The 16,950-nt window shown below is 39.8% G+C and overlaps 1 protein-coding gene across 1 annotated transcript; it reads right to left on the bottom strand.

Moving 5' to 3' along the window:
- Positions 1–5,106: 5,106 nt before the first annotated feature.
- LOC308301011 (paired box protein Pax-1-like) lies at positions 5,107–14,048 on the bottom strand (the record flags this gene model as incomplete). Its single annotated transcript, XM_080744907.1, has 4 exons — positions 5,107–5,219; positions 6,398–6,611; positions 11,548–11,675; positions 13,370–14,048. The coding sequence occupies 4 exons, from the start codon at positions 14,046–14,048 to the stop codon at positions 5,107–5,109; spliced, it is 1,134 nt and encodes a 377-aa protein (XP_080601033.1).
- Positions 14,049–16,950: the final 2,902 nt, after the last annotated feature.

The raw sequence follows: 16,950 nt of genomic DNA, 5'->3' as shown, positions 1-16,950 counted from the left end.
CGATTTAACGTCTACTCTAGCACCCCAGACAGTTTTTAAGTTGCTTGATTCAATATTTAGGTATTTGATATTTGATCAGACAACACTTTTTCTCTACGTCTACATGCCTACATGAAGCCATCATTGTAACTTCAAACTCAATTTAAACCATGTCATTGAAAACACTCCCTGGTTCTTGTGACTGATCTGTCCTTCTAATGTGTGAGGGGAGACACATTATTTCAATTGCTCTTTTTTAATAAAATAAATAAATACAATTAAATAAATGAAAAAGTAAATGATACAACAGTGTCCCCCTTTGAACTTCCGGGTGTGTCCCTAGAAGCTACCAGGGCAAAGTTGGACTAAACTTTCTGTAGAGTGACCACTGACCAGCGTGTGTTTTGTTGAGGTGGACATAGAAGGAGTGAGGTCATCAAAGAGGGCACTATACCGTCACCTGGGAGCGCTGGCGCCAAAATAGTGTGAAACCTTGGCAAGATGCCAAGGAACCCATGGGCAGACAGGAGCCCTCAAACATGAAAGATGGTGTGTAGATGTTCTATTTTGGAAAGTAACTATGCTACTTTACTCAAGTACTGTATGTCAATACTTACTACTTCACTATATCTCAGAGGCAGATATTGAACTTTTTACTTTACCTACTAAACTTGAAACAACTGAAAACTTAAGTCATCCTACAAGTTTCTTTGTTTTGATTGTAGCAGATTGTTACTTCACCCTTTTTCAACCTATATTCATTTAATTGTTCCCCACTAATGCTCATGATATATGGTACAATGTTTTTCTTCTCTGTCTCTTAGAGGGGTTGTGGGCAGTTCAGAAACCCTCCTACCAGTGACATCGTTAGGCAGAACAATGGCTTCCATTATAGAATGATAACTTTCCAGGAATAGAAATTCTGCAGTATACTGTATATCAGCTTGGGTTTGATGAAGTCACTGGTAGTCATAAACTTTGGTAAAGTCAAGTTTGAACAGAGGCCTTTTTTCCTTGTAACAGAGGATTTATTTTTATATTTTGGTAAAGCGGGGTATTTCTTCCACCACAGGTTCTATTATAGGGAGACATCGTGGTTTGCCACATTTCCAATTGGTTCCCCTGCCTGAGAGGGCTGAGGTTATTTTTTGAATTATTTAGCTTCACATTTGTTTTCAAAAGTTATTTCCAAATAGTCCTATATACTGTAGCATTTCAACCTCTAAATGGGGTTGCTACAAGTTCATCAATTTGTTATGCACAAGATATAAAATTAAGCAGAACATTATGCTTTAAATTGGATTGTGTAACTTGCCTGAGGGATAGTTTAATGTACCGGAGTTTTACACATCAGCAAAGACAGATTCATATAATCATATGGTGTGGTCAAGTTTTTCCCCCTCACAAATCATACGATGCAAGTTTCAGTAACATCTGGTCTTATTCTCATGTATTACAAATTAAATACTGGCATGAATTATGAATGGATAAACGTGTTGCTATATACTGGCAGCCTAGTATTAGTCTTCCTTGTTAGTGTATCTAAATTAGGTAAGATAAGTTAGATACAGTTAGGTTAAATACAGTGTATCTAGTTAGATACAATAATGTGTTAGATTCAATATAAGTTATAATGTATTTTAGATACAGTGTATCTAGTTTGGTAGTGCAGTATAATGTTAGATCATGTTTACCAGTGTGACAGTTCTTTTATGCTCTACTGCAGTTTAGAAACATCTCAGCTCTCTACTGAACACTGCTCTGCTGTACTGTTTATTACCAAAGTGCAGTAACTACGTTTTTGGACACACAAATTACCTCAAGAACAGATTTACAACTTTATCACTTTATGTATATGCTGATATCGCATTAGCCTTACCAGTTGGAATACTTTTACATTTGTATTTGTATTTATTTTTAGTCACACTCACATTTTTGTTTGCAGTTACTGCACTGTTGCTGGATATAATTTAGAGTAGTGAGGGGCATTATGAGTACAGATATGGACTAATATGAATCATGTGTGTGTGTGTGTGTGTGTGTGTGTGTGTGTGTGTGTGTGTGTGTGTGTGTGTGTGTGTGTGTGTGTGTGTGTGTGTGTGTGTGTGTGTGTGCACGCGCGCGCGCGTGTGTGTGTGTACTGTATGCGTGCATGCGTTAGTGTGTGTCGCACACATTACGTGTTAATAGTTTTTGTCTGCATTGATAACTTCTTTAATTCTGTTTCTGCACTTTGTGGTGTGCCTGAGTCTTGAGAAACTAAAAGTGATGTGCGCATGCGTGCAGGCGTGCGCACCACTGTGCCTCTCCTCTGTCAGGGACTTACAAGGCCAAAATTACAAATGGTTGCTTTATTAAAACAGAGCAGGAATAACTGTTGCTTTCCTATGACTTCAAATCAAAGAGTTGGCTTTCAGGAGTGGTTCTTATAGGAAGTTATCAAAGCACAGACTTGTTTTTAATAACAAGTTGTGCAGCCATGGATGGAATCCTTTTTCCATAGCAGAACCCACTATGCGGCTACATCTCTGTGTTGTCAGATTAAAAAACGGAATGCCCAAAACAGTGGTTCTCAAAGAGGGGATCCTCCAGGGTTACTGGAGGAGGTTCCACATGGTCCCCAGCAAAATGTGTTACAACCAGTTTAACTACGTGAACCCTATTTTATACTTTGGCTAAAATAGCAAATCTACAAGCTCATAATGCGTCACGATGCGACATGTTACGACATAGTACTGTAGATCTGCTATTTTTGAAGGTTTTTGAAAAATCTTGGGGGAAATGCAAAACATGTACGGTATATGCTCTATGTCTGTGGTCTATTTTTCACCATGTACTCACTGACCAAGTGTGCTAAGTCTTGTTTTTCCATATGTGAGGTGGCTGTTGGCATATACTATATTCTATTGTAATTGATTGCTATTTTCAAAAGAGGAAAGAAATACATTTTAGACATAGATAACTTTTAAACAGGACATTCTGTACAATGAGTACTTTTACCTTTGTTGGTACTCTATGTAAATCTTGATGCCAATACTTTTGTACATTTTGAATAATGGAATTGTACTTCTACTGCAGTTTTGATACTTCATGCTACTTACTTAAGTAAAACATGTGAGTTCATCCATCACTGCATGCATGGGGTGAATATAGGCCTAATAGCCGATCTCGTTTTGCTGTCATAGGAGACCTGCCACTCTGTCCTACTAGCGCTATTCTATCCCTGTCAAACAGAAAACACACAACAGACAATGGAAGTCAGAAAAACGGGGCTTGGGCGATTTCCTCAAAGTCTCAGCCGGCCCTTTAAAAGACTATCTCTGAGCTAATGTTTGCTCTGTCAGTCTCCAGCTCAGGGAAAGCCTCAGACATAATGGCCTCCTGGGTTACTTTGGTTATACGGCTGTTTGCAAACGGATCACCTTACACACCTCTATACCTGGACACTTAAGCCTTGTTTCCCATAGTAGTTCAGTTTACCACAGTGTCGCTTGCCAAAAAAGAACGGCTCTCGATGAGCAGGTTGATGGCTTGATGCACGGTGTGTATGATTGATTGGGCACATTAAAGCGTGTGGAATAGACTAAAGGAGCTAGCTATATCCTATTATATTAACCCTAACCCTATTATAAAATGCACTATTTGCCATTTTAACTCAAGACACACGTCTGTATAAGCGCACACACAGCTATAATAAATTGGCTACCAGGCACAGGCTATAGAATTGAAGGCCTATTACTATTTGTCGTCCAAAGCGACAGGACGATTATCTTTGACCGTACACACACGCTGCTGTTTCTCTCATTGTTGAAAAGCAGATGGTAGAGATGATAGAGATAGGCGATAGAGATCTCCAAAATTGCTAGAACAATATCGTAAAGCCTAATACAATTATATATATATATATATATATATATATATATATATATATATATATATATATATATATATATATATTATACACACAATATATAATTACAGTAGAATTATTTAATGTGTGTATGTAATTCCATATTAATTAACAATGAACAAATGATTAATGAATTGCTGTTAACTCTTTCCCACGCATCCATCTCCTTAACACATTTTTTGCATGCCCTTTATTAAGCACAGTTATAGAAAAATATACTTACAGCTTTGCCGATAGAGCCTACTTTACAAAAAAGATTTACAACGTTCCAAACGATTTCAGGTTTCGCCTTTCCAGTCATCTTATGGAAAATGGCCCCACTTAAAGAGAGTCTGATGGAAATGCAAACTAGTTTAATTAGAATGTTTCTCAGTTGCTCCCAAAATTCAGATTACAGAGCTTCAAACTCCATAAAAATATAAACAGAATAAAACAGTTTCTCAAGGTTGGGTTTGTGTGGGGACCACCAGGGGTCCAAATGGACCCGTATGGGTGTACATTTGTACACTCTCTGACAGTGGTGGTTACAGACCCTTAAGGGTCTGCATTTGGTTCCATTTACCCTCAGAGTTAAATTAACACTGAGAGGATTTTAAGGTTGGGGTCGCAGAGAAAGTGGAGGTCCTTGAAATTTGAAAGATGGTGTCCCATGGTCCATGTGTGTGATTGCTGGGCAAGTGTCCCATACAAGCGGCTGAAGAAGTGGGGAAAACATATACGGCACATGTTGACTAGGGGGATATGAGTGACGATTCTGTCTCGGGACATAGCTTGAGCGGCGCTGAGTCGGCTGAAGCGGACTTCGCAACATTCGGCACAGTGACTCGCCCTCGTGGCTCTCTTGGCACAAGTCCGCTTTAAGGCTTGAGTTTCAGCACGAAAAAAAAAATATATATTGTTGTCCGAATCTGGACAAATTCAGACCGGTGTGCATGAGGTCATAGAGTCACAATGTGTTCATTTATTATCTGTTTTTTTTTTTTCATGCGGAAAATCAGACCCTGTTTGCAAAGTCCTTTAGACTGCACGCCTCTGTCGTTTTAACTTTTGCAGATCGTCTTGGGTCTGAGAACTGCACTTTCCACATTCCTGGAGTGCGGATTCTGTGGAAGTGAGCGGGAAGGCACCGTTTGCCGATGTATTTGCCGCCCCTTCCAGTTACCATTCGACTTCTTGTGATGTCTGTCAGTGTTGGCCACTCTGTCCCGAGAGGCTGGTCAGGAGGCTGTAGTGGACAGAGAGAGGGCAGCATGGTGATGAAGGCCATCCTGATGATGATGATGGTGGTGGTGGTGGTGCTTGTTTAGAGGACTGGGGGGCTTTCTGTTGCCTGTGGGCAGAGACAAAAAATAATACAAATGTTAAAATCATCATCATTGTCATCATCACCATCATCTCCTGTGGAATTGTAAACCAGATCTCATTTTATCGTTTCACTTTTTTCTTTTTAAAAGACTCGCACACGCGCACGCACGCACGCACGCACGCACGCACGCACGCACGCACGCACGCACGCACGCACGCACGCACGCACGCACACACACACACACACACACACACACACACACACACACACACACACACACACACACACATTAAACAATTCTATAATGATAACAAACTACGTTGCTTCTGTTGAACTCACATGCTGTTTTACATGCTTAAATATGTAATCATTATAATTATGAGCCACATGGGTTCATCAGTCCAGGTTTGAGGAATCCTTTAAGCATCACCAGATTAATTCTCCACTTTCAAAACTCTTTTCTGCAACACTGAATGTAATAATACATACTGTATATTGGCCAATTTGTTTTACACTAAAAATAAAACACAACATTTCTCTCTTGGGAATAACACGTTAGTAGACTTTTATGTTAGCTAAATTAACAACGCAAAATACCGGAAAGTATGAGTCAAGAATTAGCTACCTTTCCTGCACAATAAAATCAAGGGCAATTTAACTTAACTGTACGCATAAAATATCTATTTATCTCTAACAATAAACAATCTTTAACTGGAGATGCTGTATTTTGTTTAAATTGGGGGTGCTGTTATTTATAACACTGAATTTCACGCAGTTCCATTCTCTAATATCCTCCTATATTATAGGCTACGAATAAAGCAAAAACTTTTTGCATGTGGTATTTACAGAGATTGTCATAATAATTTTAAAACAAACAAAGTGAATGAGAAGCAGCTGCATATCATATCATGTTGGGCGGAAACCTCGTATCTGAAACCTCGTATCTCCAAGTTTCAAATGTGTATGTTTTTTTCGTAAAGCAAAGCCCTGCTTCATCATAAAAGACTGTCGCACAAGACTAGTGAAAATAGCCGATCTACAAGCACACAACGCCTCGCACCACGAGGCGTTGTGTGCTTGTAGATTGGCTATTTTCACTAGTTTAAATCGTTTTTAAAATGATAAATACAAAACGAACGGTTTTGGACATGCAAGGTTTCCACCCGACTGCAACGATATAAAAAGTATAAATCCAGACTTACCCTCTCTGGCAGAATGTTTAAAAGTCATGTGAGGTGATGTGAGGACGTCTCCTGCAGCAGCAGCAGCAGCAGCAGCAGCGGGGTGGTGGCTCAACCCCTGGTTCTGGGGCTGGGGGGAGGTCCAGTAGGCCCCGGTCGAGGCCCCATACACCCCGTACTGGGACGGTGAGGCGTAAGCACACGCTGGGACGTAACCGCCAAGGTTGGATGAAGACTGAGACACAAGAACAGCGGAGGAATGGATTTACCTTTATGTTAAATATAGCTGTATAATCGCTATATAGACTATACAGGGTTCCCACACATTTTTACCAATTAATTTCCAAAACTTTTCCAGAATATTTAACCAGATTTCCAGGACTATATAACAATAATTCAGCTCAATAACGAGTCGCTTACTCCTATGCGCAACGCCCAAAGACAGTGGTTCTCAAACTTTTCAGGCCGTGACCCCCGAAATAATCATATTTTAACTGGGGACCCCGGCACCCTGACGAGCACTAAGAGGTGAGGAATTTTGTATAACACGGTTTCATGGTGAAAATAGCCGATCTACATGCTCACAACGCCTCACGTTGCGAAGCGTTGTGAGCATGTAGATCTGCTATTTTCACAATTTCTGCCTCTAATATTTGACAATTTGGCCAATGTTTAATTTATCATTTCAGAGGTATTAACAAAATCAATAACCAAAGACAATGCATAGCTATTTTTCCAGAACCTTCAAGGACCCTTGATAAATTCCAAAACTTTTCCAATACTGGAAAAATATTTTTCTAATTTCAAAATATTTCCAGGAATTTCATGACCGTGGGAACTCTGACTATAGTGTTTGTTCAGTAACAGTGGCCTTCCATCTCTTTAGTAAACAGAAAACAAAATTTTCAGGTCGGGATGCCAATTTTATCCAATCAGGAGAGACAACTCATAGCATGCAGGGAAACAAGTGTGAAAATGGAAGTGATGAAACGCACAAAATACCAAATCAGTATAGCGTCAGTTCAGAAAAAGCTAAGGTATGGCAACATGACTGGTGTCTTGCACGCGCGCGCGCAAGACACCAGTCATGTTGCCATACCTTAAGAAGTACATTCTATTTCCCCCTCGTTTCTACGGTTTCTTGGGCTGGATAAGGCAGCCTGAAATGGTTGTTCAAGTGCAGCTAAACTTGCCACAATACCTTGTTAAAGTGACCATTTTGTTAAATTTTGTAGTTATTTTACTGTAATTTAACAACATAATACAGATAGACAAAGAGACATTAATGGATTTATATTTAAGTTAACTTTTATTTTCCCCCCTGGACCCAGGGTATGGCAGCTGCATACCCCTGCCATACCCAATTGACGCCCCTGTACCAAATGGGAGCTGATACTCCCCCCTGATTGTAATAATAAATAAATACATAAAAATATGTTTATTAAAGAGATTGATATTGATTAATTAAATGATTGATTGATTGATTTTTTTTTTTTTATAATCCGTTTATGTGACAGTTTGCAATGTGTACAGAGGTATACGTTTTACAATTATTGTTTAAAAGACAACACAAAAGTCCCTAGGGGCTTGTTTCCATTGTGGTCATTAAGTCATTTTAAAGGCATACAATAATACACAATAATAAACAAGGCATAATAAACACTAGGTTACAAATTGCAGACAGGTGCTCTTTTATGGGGGTTTTGCAGGAGGCTAAGGAGAGACGGTGAGAACGTTATACTTAACAAACACTATAGCGGTGATTAGCCTACTGTTAGAGCTATAACTTTTTAACAAAAACATGTTATCACTTACCTTCAACCACTTTCAACCTGGCGTCCCTATATTTATATTTATAGGCAAAACTATTGCTGATTTTTGATTTGAGGATCTCTCACTTTTACTTGTCTTTCATTTTCATCCATTGAGATATTTCTTTCTTTTTTCTTTATACCTGCTGCACCAAAGGGCAAAGGACCCACCACAGCTGGAAATGGAAACCCTTTATTAGCCTATGCTATATATATATATATTTTTTTAAACACAAAAGTAGCTAAATTAGCAGATCAAGCTAAAAATGCATATCATCAGGTCATTTTAAGAATTTTGAAAAGTTAATGTTATAGTGGTTAATTCCATCTCTGGGTTTTTGTAAATATTGAAACTAAACTAGAAATACTGTTCCTTCGAAACAGTGTGGGCTCGATTCCAACCCAACAAATAGGATACTTTAAGGTACTGTAAGGTACAGTATCCTACAGTATTGTACTGTACCTTACTGTACTGTACTGTACTGTACTGTACTCTACTGTACTGTACCTTACTGTACTTTACTGTACCTTACTGTACTGTACTCTACCTTACTGTACTGTACTATACTATACTGTACTCTACTGTACCGTACTGTACCTTACTGTACTGTACTCTACTGTACCTTACTATACTGTACTTTACTGTACTCTACTGTACTTTACTGTACTCTACTGTACTTTACTGTACTCCACTGTACCTTACTGTACTTTATTCTACTTTACTGTACTTTATTGTACTTTACTGTACTCTACTGTACTTTACTGTACTCTACTGTACCTTACTGTATTGTTTTGTACTTTACTGTACCTTACTGTACTTTACTGTACTCTACTGTAACTTACTGTACTTTACTGTACTCTACTGTACTGTACCTTACTGTACTTTACTGTACTCTACTGTACCCTACTGTACTGTACCTTACTGTACTGTACTTTACTGTACTCTACTGTACCTTACTGTAGTGTACCTTACTGTACTATACTATACTGTACTCTACTGTACCGTACTGTACCTTACTGTACTGTACTCTACTGTACCTTACTATACTGTACTTTACTGTACTCTACTGTAATTTACGTTACTCTACTGTACTCCACTGTACCTTACTGTACTTTATTGTACTTTACTGTACTTTATTGTACTTTACTGTACCTTACTGTACTTTACTGTACTCTACTGAACCTAACTGTACTTTTACTGTACTCTACTGAACCTTACTGTACATATTCTATGTGTTCTAGAGGTGTATATTGAGTGCATATACTGTAGGTTAACAATCCCAGATCACATCTGTCCTCCACTATGTCTATAACCAAGGCGTTCTTCTATGTGGCCACTCCAGACTGAGGAGTGGAGCATGACTTTTATTGTGTTTGTGGATCTGATTTGAAAATGCATCGGTTGTGATATCTCCCTGAAAACCAACAACAACCACTAATACGGCTGATTGTCCCTGCGGGTTCTAGGATATATACTGTAAATCCCATTGCCCGGGATCCTAAAACCTTATTCTTTTTAAGAACAATTTCTAAAACACTACAAAACATGTCTCAAAGACAAATACAAGCAAACGTCTTCACAGTAACACAGTAACAGTTGTTGTGTGTGTGTGTGTGTGTGTGTGTGTGTGTGTGTGTGTGTGTGTGTGTGTGTGTGTGTGTGTGTGTGTGTGTGTGTGCGTGCGTGCGTGCGTGCGTGCGTGCGTGCGTGCGTGCGTGCGTGCGTGCGTGCGTGCGTGCGTGTGCACATTGTAGATCAACTTCATAGCAGTATTAAGTGGTCCATCTATGTTTTTTATTAATAATAAAATCTGCAAAGTAACAAGTAACTGAGGCTGTCAAATGCTGTATTTATAGTAGAGTATATGTAACAAAAATGGAAAGTAGAGTAAAAGTACCTCAAAATTGTACTGTAGGTACAAGTACTTGTATATACTTGAGTAAATGTACTTAGTTACTTTGCAGCACCACAGAACAGCCAATGACAGACAGGCCTTTAATCACAGCTGTCTCAATCAGTAGAGTGGAGAGGGACATTTATAGATATTTGTAGTTTTAACTCAGAATATATACATCACAAAGCTTAGATATTTGGATCAAATCAGAGAGCAGACCTGTGTGAACGCAATGATATAGATAGCATATCTGAAGTGTGAACACTGCAGCCACAGCGCCTTAACATAAACATGGGTCTATTATCCTTCTCTCCACTCACTAAACCCATTGGAAATGCATTGGGTGCTTAAAGTTAAACATTTTTATTTTTTTATATTTATACTACAAAACATTTCAAAACCAAAAATACAAGCACACGTGTCCTCAGTAAGCTGAACACATAAAAATTTGAATGGTGTTGAAAGGTGTAAGCGTTTAAGAGATGAATCGCGCCAAAGTTTTGAGGATACTGACTGACTGATAGATAAATAATGAAGATAACATACGTGTGCTCGCCTATAGGCGAGCCCACAATAATAACTACATTGAATCCCTGCATTGGAACGCACTGGTTCTTTTTTTTTTAATTCTTTTTTCCCCTGAAAGGATACCGTTGTTTTACAGGGTAGGCTATAATAGGCTATTCAAGGTGTCATATGTAATGCTCCAACTGAATATAATAATCTTAACTGAAGCCCTCTTTTACTTTTCTAAACATTTACTTTTCTAAACATTTAAAGGAGTAGTTCACCCCAAAATGACTTTTTTTTACATTGATTATTCACACCATGGAGACTATATTTTTTGTTTTTTATCGCATTCCTAAGACAACAATTTGATAACAATAAATGTACCCCCAGCATTTATTCCGGATGGGGACCCAAATGCATTGAACTACTCCTTTAAGCCAGTGGTTCTCAACCTGTGGGTCGGGACCCCCAGGGGGGGTCCCCAAATTATTTTGGGGGGTCCCCAGATGATTAACTTAATGTGCAATGTTGTTTTCTCACTCAACAGTAAACAAACCAACATAAAGTTCAAGTGTATAGAGGGTTTATGCACATTTCTAAAGTAACAATTTAAGGACTTTTTAATACCTCTAAATGAAAAATTAAACATTGGCCAAATTGTCAAATATTAGAGGCAGAAATTTTGAAAATAGCCAATCTACATGCATGTTATACAAAATGAAATTCCTCAACTCTTAGTGCTCGTCAGGGTAGGGGGGTCCCCATTTAAAATATGGTTATTTTGGGGGTCGCGGCCTGAAAAGGTTGAGAGAAGCACTGCTTTAAGCCACCTCTTTGCCCCCCCAAAGAAAACAAAAGGGTATAGTGGTGAAGTTCTTATTGCTGCTGTCATTAATTGTCTCATTATCGAACAAACATTCCACTCTTCACCCTTCATGTATGTATAAAGGCCTACCTGAGAGTACTTTATGTCCTCTGTGGATGATTTGTCTATTATTCCGTTCACACCGGTTGGAAACGATGCTCGGTTAACGTTGGCCCACTCCTCCATTTTGGGCGAGTATCCTTCGGCTCCAGCTACGGCTGTGGAAAAATATGCACAGACATTTTAATGGTGAAATTTGTTTTTTTATATAGCCTCGCCTAGTTGCAGGCTTTATAGGCCTAACGCAACATTCTAGCCTATACTCTCTTGAGACTGCATGCCATATAGGCCTGTATCAAAATCAAAATGGTTAATGTGGATTTAATGTTTATTCCATGTTTACTAAATATTACACTGAAGTGTAGGCTAACTTACTGTATGTCATATATTATGTTTGAAACTATGGTGCTTCTATTGTTGGACCCGTTGGGTCCACTTGAATGCATTTGAGGTTGAAAATTCCTCAGACTCAGCCAGCCTGCAGTGCGTTTTATGTCAAACAGATGTTTTTATTTAAGCATTTACAGGGGAGATTCTAGGTTAACAACACAACATGCTAAACTTTAGCCATCGAACAGAATCCCATATACCTGAAGTATAGTGTCTCTTATATAGCCTATAGTTATAGTGGGCCTACTGGCATCATTTCTTAGTGTGTGAGTAGCCTACATGTTTAAACATTAAATACTAAACAACTTTGGTAAATGTATTCTGAATGTGTCATAAGTTATAAGCTGTTATTTTATGTTATGTTATTTTCATCCCCGTGTCTGTGAATGCTTGCAATGTGAATTTTATTGCGTTTAGTCCGTTTTTAGATATTTAATCATGAGAATCCAAATTGTCCACTGACTGGCTTATTTATGGTTAAAATAATTTCAGAAAAGTGCTGTGTCTCTGGCCTTTGTATTAATCTGAACATTAAAGACAAGATAAAGAAAAAAAGAAGAAAAAAAATATATATAAACGTTTTAACTTTGCCAGAATTAGTTATAATGATTAAGCATAAAAAAATACATAATGTCTCATAAGGACCACGGGAATATATGCTAATCTTACTCAACAATAATAATCATCATAATCATAATAATTGTTTTTATTGTTGTTGTTGTTATTAGAATTATTAGGCCTATTTAGTTCAGATTATTATCATTATTACAACGAAAAAGTTAAAACCCCCTTTGCAGTCCCCATTCACCATGGCTAAATAATTTTAATTAATTCATTGATTGCATTACCCTGAACATGCAAACACGTTTTGATGCACGTTTCTATTCAGTGCTGTATTTTAAATAGACCATATACCAAGGCAAATAAAGATTTATTTAAATTAATACATTTATGCTGCAGAAATGTATGCCGTGCCCTGCAGAACTTCTGCAGGTTTATTTGAACGTGTAATCCCTGTGTCATCATCATGTTAATACATGCAGCACAGGGAAACGAATTATAAAGGCTTATAGGCCTATCTTCATAAGTATTTTTGACAACAGGTTTTTGAAATGAACAAGTTCGTCAACTTAAAATCAATCAAACAATGAAATGATGTGACCAAAAACACGATCATCTCATGGGAATTGGTTATACAAATGTGAATGTTTTAAAATGTAAAATACATTCACATTTGTATAGCTCAATGGTTCTCAAAGTGGATTCTAGGGACTCTTGGGTTATAGGGGGATCTAAATTGACCCATACAAGTCTGTAACTCTGACAGTGTACAAATGGACCCTGACGGGTTCATTTGGTTCCATTTGTACACCGTCAGAGTTAAGGGAGACCTTGACATTTAAAAGTTTGAGAAACACTGCTGGTATAGCCGATTAAATAAATCCATATGAATTCAACAGACCTGCAGGGTCCATGAACGCCCGGATCCCGAGGATGTTGCTGACCGTGTGCACCGAGGGCCAACAGGCCCGGGAGAGGCCGACGTGTCCCGGCGCCACAGGCCCTCCGGGGCCGCTGCCAGAGATCTTCCCCCCCGCCGTGCTGGGCGACACGGCCCCCGGGTAGGAATACGGGTAAATGTGGTTGTAGCCGGGCATCGGCGGGGGAGCGTGAGTCTGTTTACCGCCGTTCTCATACTGAGGACCGGGAGGCTGAGAGAGACTCCCGATCTTGTTCCTCAGGATGCGGCTGATGGAGCTCACGGACGGCACGTTGTACTTGTCGCACACGGCGTCCGTCAGCAGCCGGTCGCGGATCTCCCACGCGAAGATCCCCGGGTCGCCGTGCTTGTAGTCGCGGATGCTCTTCACCACGTTGGGCGTCGTGACGCGCGGCTTGCTGCCGCCGATGGCGCCGGGCAGGATGGAGCCCGTGTCGTTGTAGCGCGCCAGGATCTTGCTCACGCAGCCGTGGGAGACGCGCAGCTGGCGGCTGATGTCGCAGGGCCGGATGCCCAGCTGCGCCAGCTCCACGATGCGAATCCGGATGGCGTTGGGCAGAGGCCGGCCGTTGACGAACACCCCGCCGAGCTGGTTCACCTCCCCGTAGGACTGGTCTGCCAAGAGCACCGCCGAGTGCATGGTGAATGGAATTATAACAACACAACACAACAACGAATAATTAATTAAGCTTTAGAATATAGAGAAAAGCCTAGGATATCGGTTTTTCTATTGAATTTAGGCATAGCATATATAAATTCAGTTGTATAACAGAATAGCCTTCGCACATCGAAATATCAATTCAGCTCTATTGTGAAATGTCCAGTGGCCTTTACAAGGCCAATCGTTAATTAAACGTTTAGTTAAAACCTTTGGCTATTTTGTTCATCCGAAGCAACAGCCCACTTTTGTTCATCATTAAAAAATAAGAAGAATAAATAAATTAAACACCAGACTTCGAAGGAAGTTGATTAATAGACTACTGTCTTGGTTGTGTGTGCCAATAATATTGCATATAGTGCAGGCGTATATGGCGGCTATGGATGGAGCATGCGTTCTGCAAAGCATTGCGAGCTTGCAGAACAGCTCTTTTTCAGTGCAACTGTCTGCAACAGACCGTTGGTGCGCAACACGTGGCACGCAAAAAACTCGTATTATTAGTTGGATTTTAATGCGTAAAATACGATGTATGGAGCCTGTAATATTAACCACGGGTCTGATAGTTTATCGTAACGCCCCGTTGTGAGGAATAAGCGCCTATAGCCACATACCTCGAGTCGCGCAAAGGAGGCTAGCCTGTATTTTCAATCGTTTTGCGGTTAAATTATGCAAATCTATAATTAACTTACCCATTGGCTCCGCTTCCGTCACCAGTGGTGGAGGAACATTTGTCTCAGCATTTAGACGTAGCTTAAATTAAAGTCCATTCGACTCGACGCGTTTACACGGACTGAAAGGATCCTCGCTCGCCATGGATGGAGACTGAATGGATGAATGTCCATCCTGAAGCTTATTGGAGGCTGCGAGGGGATTTTCATTTGAGGCGTCCTCAGTTTTACGTCAGTCAGTGGCGTTCGGATGAGCCAGGGTCTGTTTGGTCACTGAGTCTCTCTCTCCACCCTTCTTCTCCATCATGGATTGATGTTAGAAGAACTTCCAAGAAACCTGGAGCTGCTCCCTTAAAACATGTTTAAACATCGTCGTACGGCGGTGTCGCTATACGACAGAGCTTGTATTATAGGCTATAGTCTTCTAACCATTTTGGAGAGTTTGACGACGACAATTTGTCAAACTGCGGCCTGCGGGTCTATATGGGAGGTGAACAATATAGTCTGCATTGCCTTCAAAAACAAATGGCATTTACCCAGGTCTGCAAAGTATATTCAGAAACTGAAAACTAATTCAGTGTTTTTTTTTTCTTTCTTTCTTTCTTTTTCTTCTTTGCGGTCCAGAATCCAGATATCTCTACATTGGTTTATAGTTTTAATTCTGCCTTCTGCCCATGGTGTCTTTCCAAAGTCTCATATTCAATACACTTTAACGCTATAAAATCCTAAAATGGAGCTAAAATGATCTTTTCACTTGGCCTAACAGTTTATTTGTTTCTGATTAAACGCCCTGCTGTAATAGGCCCTATTTGCATTTGATCATCAAGGCATCATTTTTTAAAGATTTTCCCCCTAAAGCAGGCCTGACGTGAGCTCACCACTTTTGCATTTTTATTACAGAGAACTTAGAAGAGAGAACAAGTATGGGCATGGCTCGGTCCCAAAGAACTTTGAACGGCACTTTTGAAATAAACCTTTCACATTTCCGTTCATTTGCAGCAGCTTTATCTGCGTGCGATTTCAGGCGTGGTCTTATTATTTTGTCAAAACCTGGGCTATATATATTGGCCTAATTTAGGTCAATTTTAGGTTGACTTGCATAATAAAATATGAATCAGTCCTTTCACAATAAATTGTTGTACTTATAGAAGTCATTAGTTATTTAATAGCGACCTCTGTTTTTTTTTACTATATCGTCATCTATATGGCATGCAGATTGGCTATTTTCGCAGAATGTTAGCCCCACTGCCACTGCCCCAGTATTAAGTGGTTAATCACTTTCTTAATTGCGACCTAAGGAACTTAATAATCCCTGTTTACCATGACCCCTTATATACAGTAGTATAGGCTACTAGGCTATAGGCCTACCTTTATCCGATTCCCAGCTTTGTGTTTCCCAAACTTTTTAGCCCGTGACCCAAACCGAAAATAGCCGATCTACAAGCGTGCAATGCATTTATTTTATTTCTTTATTTTTATTCATCAAACACTTTTCAAAAAATGTGGAATTATTTTGAATTGATGAAAAGTCCAGTTTTTTGGTTTGTTTAACTAAAATAATTTGGGGAAAAATTAAAGAAATTAAAGAAATATAGGAAACGGAAAAAAAGGGATAGGCCTATCAAAAATAAAAAATCACACCCGTGTGAACTGAGCGGTGGTCGTGGAGGCTGCGCAACAGCAAAACAACTGAACACAGCGCACGGCACGGCTCGGCTGCTGAGTGCTGAGTCTGACTCGAGTCACCAATGCACGGGCGAATGTAGAAATGCTTATCTCCACTGTTTAGTTTGTTGTCGGACGTACATTTTCTTTATTTGTGCTTGGCACCGTGTCTGTCTGCTTGTGCACTCGAGTCGACTCGACGCCCATTTCAGAAAGACGACGGCAACGGAATTTGTTTGAAAATCCTTTCATTTAGAACGGATGCTGAATCTAGCTCCTTCTGGATATTTTCTTCTCCCACCCAGACACAAATAAGAGCCTGTATCATCACATTCACTTGACCAAATGTGTCGTGGCTGTCGTCTGGCGTCGCGTCCATAGTGTTTCTGTGTTTCTGTCTGTCGGAATAGGATTTTAACATTGCTACCCGTGTGTGTGTGTGTGTGTGTGCGCGTGTGTGTGTGAGAGAGAGAGAGAGAGAGAGAGTGTGTTGTCTGCCTGCCCTGCTCAATAGCGCCCCTCCTTTAACGTGTGTGTGTGTGTGTGGTCTG

This window comes from Nannobrachium achirus (assembly GCF_963921795.1).
Source record: "Nannobrachium achirus genome assembly, chromosome: 16".
NCBI classification, from domain to species: domain Eukaryota; kingdom Metazoa; phylum Chordata; class Actinopteri; order Myctophiformes; family Myctophidae; genus Nannobrachium; species Nannobrachium achirus.
Note: the sequence above shows the minus strand (reverse complement) of the source record. Positions and strands in the feature narration are given on the sequence as shown.